This window comes from Cimex lectularius, unplaced genomic scaffold (assembly GCF_000648675.2).
Source record: "Cimex lectularius strain Harlan isolate CLEC.00 unplaced genomic scaffold, Clec_2.1 scaffold78, whole genome shotgun sequence".
NCBI lineage: Eukaryota > Metazoa > Arthropoda > Insecta > Hemiptera > Cimicidae > Cimex > Cimex lectularius.
Genome location: NW_019392658.1, coordinates 1,200,059 through 1,212,710, shown reverse-complemented (window position 1 = coordinate 1,212,710; position 12,652 = coordinate 1,200,059). Strand labels below are relative to the sequence as shown.

Below are 12,652 nucleotides of genomic sequence, written 5' to 3'. Positions count from 1 at the left end.
AATTATAAATAAACTCAGATAAAACAGAAAAGGGAAGAGACCTGATTTTAACTATTTGGGCGCGTATAGATAAATAATAAATAAGATAGCCAAAGCTGTAGATTTCCAGATATTCCATTCCGTTCTAGCTTGTTATATCATAAACATTGTAATGGGTTTTTAATGGTCAGATTTAAAGACAGTGGGTCTTTCGGTCAAATGTTTCATATGTTTTCATATGTCATATGCCAGTTTTGAAGTGAATTGGGCCGCGTCTTCAGCCGAGCGGCGGCGACTGTTGCCCGCTTCGTCAAATGGAATTTGTCCAATGTTTAAAGGTCAATGTAACTTGCAGTGCCTGGTGAAGGGGGCTCCCGCTAGGAGCGTCAACGCGTCCCATTCTCCAGGCGGACGGCATCGGCTTCTGCCGGCGATTCGACGAACGCCCCCCCGCCGCTCATTCGCACGTCGCGATCACCGCCGACTCTTCAGTTTCAGTGCGCCCTCCGAAGCCGTCGCTTACCCTAAACCACCTGCGGAAGAACCACAAAAAGTGAAGTTTTTATTATGAACTTTTTCAATTTTTAAAAATTTCCGTTTTTCAAAAACTTCGATCGACATGGATCCGTTCAGCATTGACAAGTCTTTCTACGAGATCTCCAGCGACCTCAGGGACCTCTGGGATACCGACATGGACTCTGTGAGTACCTGTTCCTCGATAAACCGGCTTTTTTTTTCCCTACACTTTCAATACATTTTCATAACTCGGGGGGGGGGGGAGGCAAAAAAAAGTCAGTAAGCACAAATTAAAGTACACTCGATTAAAGTCCATAAAATACCCATAAAAACCGCATATTTTAAATTATGTCCTATTAACATCTCTACGAGAATCTTTGATACTCGACAATACCAGTTTCTTTGGAATAAACACAAAGATAACATCACCCAGCTTTTATGCATCTGATTGTTTACATAACCCTAACCTGAAAATTTTTGCAATTTTATTCCCTTATAAAAAAAACAGTAAAAATTAAAATCCTTAACTCGTCAAATTAAATTTTGATCCTATAATAATAGGCCCAACTATGATCCTAGATGTAACTGTATCTACTATTGTATTATTTTCGACTGCAATACTCAGAAGTCTCGCTCAAATTTACAGTTGCGAGGTAAATTTTTGAAAAATAGCGTTCAACCGGAAGGCCTAGTGAGATAATTGTGAAGAGCGACCTTTACAGGGGATTCACATAGATTTGTAGTGAAAGGCCGGCAACTTTCGTTCCTAGGTCGTTCCCAGGTCGTTCCCATTATTCGTTATACTCGTCGTAATCATAACTATTTTTCCTCTTACTTAGACTCAGAACGTTTCACGTCGGGTCATTGCCCATTAAGCACGGCCTTGGCTAAGAAAGAATTCTTCATTTTATCGAAATTTCTTTAAAATCTATAAAAGTTTTCAGTTCGTCGTGTCGAACACTTCAATGTTCAATTATGATAGATAACGCCTACTCAGGTTCTACTTGTTGACAGTGATCTATCTCGATCTTTTCAAGTCTTCACGATTGATTATTTTGTTGGTTTGATTGGATAAATTTACGTTTTATAAGTCTTCATTTATGTAGAGAATTCTTTTTTTGATATTAATCTTGAGATTTATTGTTGCGATGATAGTGTTCGCTCTGTCTGTTTTGGTCTGTCGGATGTGTTACTGTTTGGGTCTGTCCAAAACACCGCGAGGACAGGCAGACCAAAACGACGGAAAACGACCAACAGGTTACCCAGCACAGCCCACGAGGAAAACTCACGATTAAACATTATTATTTTTTGATCCTATCATTGACCAATCATCTCGGCCTGCCATCATCGCTGATGTTTGTTGTTTCAGACGCGTTTCGGTATTTCACCATCTTCGCTGTTTTCTTTTTACTACGTAATTTTTGTTTATAATTTATTACATATTTCAACCCAGATTTTTTTTTTTTTTATGGTCGAAAAATTTTTATATAATTTATTTTTATACATTCAGCAAAGATTTACCCCAGAAGGTGTTTTATCAACATTTCTATGAAAGTATTTTGCTGATCGTCGACGCCACTTTAGTCTTAGGAGCGCGTATGTGGATGCGATAAGGACGGCCTGCTGGGAGGGTGAAAGAGGAAGAAGGAAGATAGTGTGATGACCTTGGGAAAGACCACTATCTTCTTCAGTTAGGGTCAAAGCCTCAGAGGCACCACCACCATCACAGCGGCCGGTTCACCTCCGCCACGCCCCTTTAAAAACATCCATTCATTCATATTTCTTGCTCTCCTTATCCTGCAGACGCCGTTTTTTCCTCTCTCCGACCTTTTTTTCCTCCAACCACTTACCCTTAACGGTCCCCGCCTTTTCCGCGAAGGCGGATGGACGTCCGGATTCCCTTTTAATTTTTAAATCCCACGACGAAATCCGATTTGAAAGCTTTTTTTAACTTAGAATCTCATTCCGGGGATTTTCGGTTCGGTGGTCGAAAGTCGGCTATCTCATTCCCGGCGCTCGGGTCTATGAATTTTTTTGAATGTTCAGTTTTCAAGATAGTGGACAAACGGAGGACAATCTCAACCTGACTAACTATTCCGAACTAACTCCAGGATGGGGTGGGTCATATCACACAGAGGAGAGCCTAAATCCCTTAATTCTGTGTGTGAGAGAAAGAGAAAGACAAGAGAAAGAAAGAGAGCGTGAGTGAGAAAGTTGTGTGTGAGAGAGAGAGAGAGAGAGAGAAAGGGAATGAGCAAGGGAATGTGAGAGGGAGTGAGTGAGAGAGGGTGAGTGAGTGAGAGAGGGTGAGTGAGTGAGTGTGTATNAGAGAGAGAGAGAGAGAGTGAGAGGGTGAGAGAAAGTGAGTGAATGTAGGATTGACTGAGTGAGAGAGGGATTTCTTTTTAGTAGCTGAGGTGTTTTGAAATAATATTACAAACCAAAAACACCTAATAAGAATTTTTTCTAAAAAAAATATATAATGAAGATTACTTGCTACTTTTAGTTTGAAAATTTTTAAAAATATAAAATAATTGGGCTGAATGTTTTCAAAATTTAACTATCCCAATTATGTTTATAATTTAAAAAAATCTCCAATTAAAAAAAGAATCGTCGGTTTTTTACATTTAATTTTATATAATTTTTCATTTTAATTGTAATTAATTTTCATATGGTCTTCTAAGAGCCCGATAATTTTATATAAAATATACAGGAATTTTAGTTTATATAAGTATATTTCATTCTCTAAGTTTTTCGTTATCTCGTAAGTGTTTTAATGCCTTAAAGAAAGAGTTAAATTGGAGTTTAAAAGGATTAATTTCAAATTTAAAAAAGTTTATTTTGACGGAAAAAAGCTTTGCAGTGAAACCTCTTGCCAAAGGACAGTCATATTGTCACTAATTTTGTCCTCTTTCGGAAGGTGTCCTCTTAACTCCTCTCTTTTATCATACGAGGATAAATAGTCGTATATGTGTACTCAGTGCGGATACTAAACGTCAGGTGTAGATTTAGATGTACATTTTCAATCAGTTCACTTTTCCGTTGATGGAGCATGTCCCAAAATGGAATGAGACATACGCTTTTATTTTTTATTAATACTTTACTTATCTATATCTGTGTCTGTAGGCACCTCAATAAATATATTTGAGTTTCATCTGTTTATACAGATCAATACATTGGGCAGACCTGGGTCCTATTTTAACGTCTAACAGGCTGAGTAGATCAGGATTTGAGGGAGTCTCGAGAGGATTGTGCCTGGCCACGCTAGTCTTTTATATCTGTTCGCCTGGATTCAATATCAATCCAAGAAAGTAAATTAATATTGTTATAGTTTTGGTTTTACGCTATTTTGCTGATCCTCGAGTCATTGTTCATAAAAAAAAAACGCCGACGCGATTATAATAAAAGTCATATCAGCTCTTTCCTTCGATTGCGAAAGGAGGAAGTCGAGACGTACCCAAAATCGGCTTTTATTGTTCTATGACGATGTAGTTCTTCGTCGATTGGCCGTCTTCCGATGAAATTGTTAATTTGAACGCCGGTACATCAGGACAGGAAATATACATGTGGATAAATTCTAGAAGTGCTAGACGTTTATGCTAAAACAAGAGTGGCAACCTCACTGCTACAGTCACAGAGGGATAAACTCAGAGAACATTAAAATTTGCCGGTCACTGCACCTGAGAAAACATAAAACGGGTATGTTCAAAGATCGGTCGATTGCACTGAACTAAGGAACTAGGAAAGTACAATAAACTAGAAGGCTGCAGTGCTTGGGGAGCAAAAACCCCTACTTCCTAGTATCCGTATTCATCATCATCATCAGTTGTTTGGTTGGAAAGAAGAACCTGATAAGCGAGCATCCCCTTCCGATCTCACCAACTGTTCAACCCTCTTGGGATGTTACCCGGCTTTTGGAGTTGTTAAAGGTGGGTCGCTGCGTTTTCCCCAAGCATTTTCATGTCTGAACATTGCTGATAACTTTCAGTTCATAAAACGTTATCAATCTTGTTAAAAATGAGTTTTAGAATGGAATCGCAGGTGGAGATCAAATAAATTATTCTCAACTCTGGCAATGGAAGCTCGAGCTGATCTCAGATATGTTTTATGAGATAAATTAAGTGCCCATGCGATGTCTTGTATCGTAATTGTGACAAAAGATTGCATTTGGTTTTTTCCGCCTCTGAACCGAGCATACTTTTGGACGGTACTTTCTCTCAAAGCGCCATCATACACATCACAAATTTTCATAGTAGCTGAGCTAAAAAGCAACAATTAAATGATGAAAATGAACAACTTTTCCCCTTCATTTTACCACTTATTTTACAACCCAAAATTTTTATTTATGTGTAGTGATTAGTCGATGTATCGAGTGATTAATCGGAAATCGTCAGATGCGGTCTGGTGTGGTGTAGGTTTCAGAAAAACATTTTCTTTATCGTGCCAACGTTTCGATCTTTATTGAGATCATCTTCAGGGCCTGGGATTTACAAACATCGTTTAAATTTAACAAATACGTGTAGTATGTGGAAAAAGCGATTTTATACAATGCAAAAAATATTTTTTATATTCAATCATTACGCAGAAAACGAACACTTTGAGTGAGTAAAAATACCTTGATTGAATATAAAAAATATATAAATTAATTTTTTTCCACATCCTACATGTATTTGTTAAATTTAAACAATGTTTGTAAATCCCAGGCCCTGAAGATGATCTCAATAAAGATCGAAACGTTGGCACGATAAAGAAAATGTTTTTCAAAACCTACATCACACCAGACAGCATCTCACGATTTCCGAATAATCAGTTTTATTTATATGGACATTACAAAGTCCAAAGATCTTACAGAGTCTGCAGAGTAGGATGTGGATCTATTAATTTGTTCTTTATAGAACCGTACAATCTGTTCGGGTTTTGACTCCATTTTTTCAACGATTCCTTGCTGCAACTACAGCCCATGGTTTTCTAAACTTTTTTAATTATTTCAAACATATTGATTGCACTTTAAGCCAGGTAGCACTTTTTCGTTGGTAGGTGTGGTTTCTGGCCCGATAGATCTTGAACTTTGCCATCGATAGCCCGATGGTATAGTTATTTACTTCTGATGATTTAGGCTGGATATATAACTCATCGCGGTGGAAATCGGCGATATAAACAGTCGCACCTTCTGGATGTTAGATTGGGCCATCGTAATTAAGTCCAGGGTCATAGAATGAGCAACCTATTCAGGAGTTTTTGAACCATCCGGTTATGAATGAAATGACATTTTTTAAAGCAAATATCTGAGATTTTGTTGTTCTATTTATAGATCGATTGCATTGAAACTGGACTGGGCGATCACCGAGATCGAATCGACTGTTGATTCAAATCTCAGTCCAACGTGCCAGAAATCCACAACTCATTGATAATTTTTAAGCTGCCGATATTAGAAAAGATTACGTTTAAGATTCCACAAACTTTCAACTAGTCCTCGCTTAAAAATGATGCGTTTGTTTTTATCGTATTTGCATAATATTTTTATCATCGGATTCAGATGCGTCTATCTCAGGTAAACCTTTATCACGTGAGCGTACATCATCGTGAGGAATTTTTACAACAAGCTCTATCCGTTTCTTTAAGATAATACGATTTATGACACGATCATTGATGGTAATAAGTATTCACGCTTTTCGATTTTTTTTTTTTTAAATAGTGAAAGGCTTAATTGTGGGCGACTCTATCGAGGAAGAAGTTTGAATGTCATTTGAGAGAAAATGCAGATGAAAGAGATAATTAAATTTAAAAAGCTATCATAGTGTCTCGACTTAACTTACCTGAAATCAACTTAGCTTGTGTTTAAGTTTTCGACTGTGCTGAATCCTATAACAAAATCAGTAGACAAGGTACTGTCACCACTAGCTTTCTCAAAAACTACTCTATCTAGAAACTTTTACAAAAGGTATTTTTCCGGATAGCTTTAGGTCAGATAAAGTTATCCTTTTTTCTTATTTCGAAGAAGGGTGTTGTCAATGAGATGGACCCATTCCATGCGTCTTTTGGAAGATTGAGTCAGGGAAACAAGGATTGTAAACTTTTAAGAGGCAAATGTTTGTTGAGTGACTAACGGTGAATCGCGCCAAAAGAAATTCGAAGAAGGTTAGTGTTATATTTCTAAATTTTCTCCTCACCACAGACGGTAACCTAACTTTATCTAACCTAACTCGTCCCTCTAACCCTAACCCTGACCAAACATCACCAATTTTAAATTGTTTTCGTGAAGGGTGAATTTTCAAACTTTATAGGCCTTAGGTTTCGATTGCTTGTCACATAACCTAAATAATATACTTCTAAAATTTCCACGGATTCTGTTAAAGCTCGCTTTTTTCGGCTATTATTTATACTGTTTTGTCTGAATTTTTAATTGTACATAAGGGTTCTTCAAGGGTCAGTTACACGCCCATTTTACATTATCTTCGCGCATGATAACCCACTTTTCAAGGGATAACCTCACCTGTCTAATATAATTGTACCTTAAGGTTTCTGGTCTGATGGTAACTGTATTTATGAATGAAAAGGGTAAAATAATGGCTTTTGGCCTTGAAGACCTGTCTAATTTTACAACTACCACCTCTTCCAACCAATGGTCTTCTTCCTTAAGAAACTCGCGCTTCGCGTTCGCAAATTTTCTCCCCTTCATGGACGGTAACCTAACTTTATCTAACCTAACTCGTCCCTCTAATCATAACCAAACCTAAATTAACACGTTCCCAACCATAAACCTAACCTAACCATATTTTTTATTTATAAACCAATGACGCAATCTGGTTTATTGAGTTGTTTTTACAATTTCTAATATTTTTCTTAACCGATTTTCAAATAGTTTTCCGTCAGTTTTCATAAAATCGAACTAGATGAATCTACAAATGAAAATGTAGGGGACCGCGGTAGCCGAGTGGTTAGCATGAGAGACTCTCACGCCGCGGTCGTGGGTTCGATTCCCACCGTCGCCTCTGGCCCTTTTTTCACAATAACCCCCCCAATTTGAACACATATACGAATTGTCACATGGCTAATATGCATAGTTCATAACGCCAAAAAAAAAAAAAAAAAAAAAATGTAGGTTACCAGTTTGTGCTGTTTTAAAGTAGACCCAATAAAAAAAGAAAAAAAACTGTTTACATGTTTTTTTAGATAATGTAGTTTTTGAAAGAACCAGGGCGACAACATCTCAAATTCTAATGATTTTGATAAAAAATATTTATGGAAGAAAAGCTGATCTCAACAACGGAAAAGCTTTTTTGAAGTCAAAACTACCCCGTTCATAAGCAAATTTGGGGAAAACCCGACAGAAACGTTAAAGGTTGTTACACTTTCTAACTTCGTCTGAAAAGTCATTTCTAACCCCCCCCCCCCCGGATCAAGCCTCGGGAACAATGGACTTTCTGACAAATTTGACAGACAATTTTATTAAGCTTTCAAAAGGACTTTCCAAGCTAAAATTAGAAATGCGCTCATACCTTTTCCCCCCTGATATGACCCTTGCCTCGTAAACCGCAGGCACGAATCGCCTTTCCCTTCTTTTATTTATGTTTCGTGTCTTAGAGAAATCGCCGTCGATCCTCGTGTGTTTATTTATATATTATAAATTCGACAGGGCCTTCTTTTGATACAGTTGATATTTAAGCAAGCCTGGGGAAGATATTTGAATATTTCCATCCTACGAAACTACTAAAAAGACGAGCTTAAGAAAGGTCTTTTCTCCTGTCTCTGTACATAACTTTTCACCCGGCTAATAAATAAAACTTTTTATATTTACTAGGCCCAGTCGTGTGAATTACTATGAGGGTTATCAAGAGCGTATCGAATCAGTAGGGATTTATTATAGGTCAATCGAGGTCAGCGTTAAACCAGAGCGAGAAAGTAGTCTAGTGCATTCAATTGTGTTATAATTATGAAATTCATGACCGATATTTTAAGCATAACCGCGAACATTATCATTGTGACAGTCAATTGGTAAAAAAAATATTGTTCTCCTTAGGAGGATTTACCAAGGATACCACGGAAGATATCTTAGCTGAGACCGTGGACTTTCATTTATTGATTTTTTTTTTTTAAATAAAAATCCTGAGGGAAAGCTTGGAAATTTCACATTTCTAATTTATTTTTACGGAAATATAAACCAATGTTGAGAATACAAAATACAGAGCTCTGACAGTTATATTTTAAGGGCTTAAGAAACTTAGCTTAACGACAAAATTATACTCAAGCAAATATTTTTTTTGACTGAGAAAATAAAAATAGACATACGATTTTGAACAATAGAAAATATTGCTGGGTTAAAATTCACTAAGTTTCCGGCCCTTTTTTGTAGAAATTTTACATTTATTATTTTATTTTTTTGAAATTCTTATTTTCACAGAGTTCCATTCTTCATACATGTTTTCATTCTAATCAATTTTTTAGGTTAGGCAAGAAGCAAACTTTGCCCTCATTTTTAACCTACATTAAATCGCTGACGAGACGGTTATTCCCAGGCTGAAAAGGCCTTTTTTTGCAATATGTAACGAAATTATTAAATAATTAAAAACGTCCGTCGGTAGACAAATTTAGTCTCGCAGTGCCTTCATGATTTAAACTTTTCGACGCACATCGGACTGGAGGTGGATAGGTGATGGGTTTAATGGTACAGATTCGGCTAGAATCGTAGCATTGTTGGAAGGTGGATGAAGTCAAGCGTATGTGGCCAGTGTGCTTAACAATCTCAGAACAACTGTCCAAGGGTCTTCCATCGCTACCAAGATACTGGAGGTTACTCATGAAGGGATGGATGAGGTCGCCATCGTGGCACGATCCTTTTATTGTTTCGAACGTACTCCTTAATCGACATTCTACCGCTGTTGATATCAAGCAACGTCTTCAACAAGTTAGAAATGTTAATGTCAGTTGTAAGCCGAAGACTTTCAGAAGCTGGATTACGTGCGAGAATGCCTGCCACTGGTCCTTAACTTCTGAAAAAGCCACAACGAAATTCGGTTTTTGGCGAGAAATCAGATCAATTGGTCTGAGCAGGGACTAAAATGGTTTTCGGATGAGTCGAGGTTTTGATGCCCGAGAGTAGGTTTTTGGTGAAGAACAGGAGAGCGATATATCCCCACAACATTTTCACTCCCGAGCTATGGAGGCAGTGGTGTTATGGTTTGGGCATACATTTATTTGGAAGGTGGCACAAACTTGATCTTCAATGTGGGTTCCCCACTAGCTGCACGATACATTGAATTTATCAGAACAAGTTGTTCCTTATAGTAACTAATTAGCGACCGTTTTATTTTTATGCATGGAAATGCAATACCCCACATAGACAGGATCGTTGTGACTACTTGGAACGGGCTTTAATTTAATATATGGAGTGGCCTGCATGTAGTCCAGACTTAAATCATATCGAACACATTTGGAACAAATTGTCAAACAGGGTAAAAATTTGCCCAGTGATGCCAGAGAGCACTACATTCAAAACCTCATAAAATCCATGCCACATTGAATAAAAGCGGTGATCATCACAAGAAGAGGAAATTTTTTGTTTTTCTTTCCATTGCAGCATTTTTGATAAAATTGTTTTATTTATTATCAATTTTTTATTTAGCCATATCTTATATTTTTCTTTAAAAATTTCCAGTAAACAGCGAAAAAGAAAAATTAGAAGTAAAAAAAAGTTCTTTTTGCAAACTTTTTTGCCTCTCAGTGTGTATTGTATCCGCCAACTTGTTGGCCTTCCTACTCGCTCTCTATATAGAACCTTCTTTTTTTCTTTTCTCTGCATGATACGAGGTCTTGTGTGTTAACCTCGAGAGACTTATTCTTAGTCGGTTGAGGATCTCTTCAACGATTCAGATCCTCTGAGGTCCATCGACCACGATTCGTGACAGTTCTGCTGATCCAGCCCACCGACCCTGGCTCCTTTTAATCGAAATAAAATTGTCTTACGATCCGCTCTTATGTTTGGAGTTTGTGTCGTACACAAAAAGAAATCGTCCACAATATTTATAGTAATTATTTTCCCCTCTGCAGATGGTAAATAGCACAAATGGTAAATGGGACTGTTCTGTCGTTGGGCACCAGTCCCGGAACGAGGAAATGTGGAACGGCTCTTTACCCCCGTGCTGATTTATTTTGAGAGAAATTGTCATAAACATCTGCAAGAGAGCCCAGAACGTATGTGCAGTGTGCTTTTCTCCAGATTTGGCGCATTTATATTTAGGCTTAACACACTGTTCTTAATCGTCTCGTCAACTCTGGACACTTTAATGCCTGATAATAAAAAAATGAATTCCCATATCTATTGAGGTTTATTTATTTTCTTATCTAAAGTGTCTTAAATCCAGTGAAGTCCGTTTATACCGATTTTGGTTCTTTTATACTTTTAGGCATCATTACTATTTTATTTTCATGAAAGAGTACTGTTAGAAAGAGACAGTTTTTTATTTTTATTTACAGTTGACCAGGAAGATGTTTAACTTTAACAATAGACGTTTTCGTGTTGATCATGAAAATTAGTATTTAAAGTTTCAAAGTCCTTGCGGTATATCTCGAAAGTTCGACTAATGCCCTAATCCCTATTTGTTTTTGAAATAATATAATTTATGTTTGTAAAATAATCGTGCTGAAGTGTCCAACTGTGACGTGTAGTTGCCTAAACTAACTCTAATTTGCTGATAAGGGCCGATAAGAGAAATGGGATGCACTGGCGACCCAAGATAGCCTAAGCCACAGTTACAAGATTACGAAAATTGGTTAAAATAATCTTATAAATTTGTTTACGGGAATTTAACTCAATGCCTATTTTAAGTGCCACTGAAATTCATCATCTCTGGTCCAGCAAAAAAGCTTAGGCTAGATTTTATATTAGATAGTAAAGTAAGTTACTATTTCCTAATAAACCCCTTTATAACTGAATGTCGAGTCCCTCATTGAATATGACGCAAAGCCGAAACGCGTTTGAGTAACATTAAAAAACCCGCGAGCATAGACGGACCCAATAAGTAACCCGATGTCCGTTCAGCAAGTGCACACGAAAAAAACAGACCAACAACCATCATATTTAACTGATGGCTTCAAAGTAAAGGCCGATCCTAGCCGGCGTCTCACAAGGAAGCATTCTTGGTCCTATTCAACACACTATTTACAAGAATGTTACAAAATGTGTACTGCAACTGCACGAAGTCCCTCGTCTACATATCAACAGAAAGGAACTACCGACATCTAGCAAGTTAAATACTTGGGACTACACCGAGACATCAGACTGACGTGGAACGCAGAAGATCCAAGCGACAAGAACCCAATAGATTTGCACAAATACGAAGACTTCTAGGACCGAAATCAAAGCAAGAATTGTACAAAATTTCGACCTCTATGGTCATACAAGGCTGCGGGGTACCATCAAGCCATCTAATATCCAACTAATCTAAGCATTCCAGTCAAAAATTGTCACCACATGGTGCATGTCCCTGAAAGAGAAGGAAATAAGATTTCTCTTGTTTCACTGCAATCTTTCAGTCGATCTTAACCTACCAAACAAGCACTCTATTACCTCTCTCAAAAACCCTTCACCGCTCAAACTAATAAGGCGATAGAAAATCTTAAAAAGTTTACACTGAACAAAAATCCACATAGGATCAAATGACCAATTGGGTTTAAAAGCATAAGCACTTATTCTGTCGGTGAATGCATCTAAAGCCTCAGAAACTAAGGAAACAAAACCTAACTATCCTGGAGGACAGTGCACAAAGGAATTTTGTGTGATGAACAAGCAAACACCAGAGGATCATCAAAACCAATTAAACGCCCAGAACTTATAGCCGGGATAACTAGATCAAACATACACTCCTCCATTTCAGAATAGTTCCAGTAAACTTAAGAACCCTCGTCACAAATGGCAAACACATTGCTACAGCTAAACGGGGGGGAAAATCAGGGGAGTAGTAGAGCTATATAAACATTGGTATATTCAACGATGAGTAAATTTGTAGGCTATGCAATAATGGGGAAGAAACAGCCGATTATCATCGAATGCGGGGCAACCGCTCAATGGAGACATAACCTAAGATACCAAGAAGACCCAGGCAAAAAGACTGCAGCAATAGCAGTTAAAGACCATTCAAATGAAGAATGTAGTCAATTA

General features: G+C 37.5%; 1 protein-coding gene across 1 annotated transcript in view; it reads left to right on the top strand.

Annotated features, from left to right (window-relative positions):
• The first annotated feature begins 368 nt into the window (after positions 1-368).
• Positions 369-12,652, top strand: part of LOC106663381 (cyclic AMP response element-binding protein A) — a 60,738-nt gene continuing 48,454 nt past the window's right edge. The window contains exon 1 of the mRNA XM_014388194.2: positions 369-679. Coding sequence (XP_014243680.1) covers positions 599-679 — 81 coding nt within the window. The 5' untranslated portion in view covers positions 369-598. The remainder of the gene's footprint in view (positions 680-12,652) is intronic.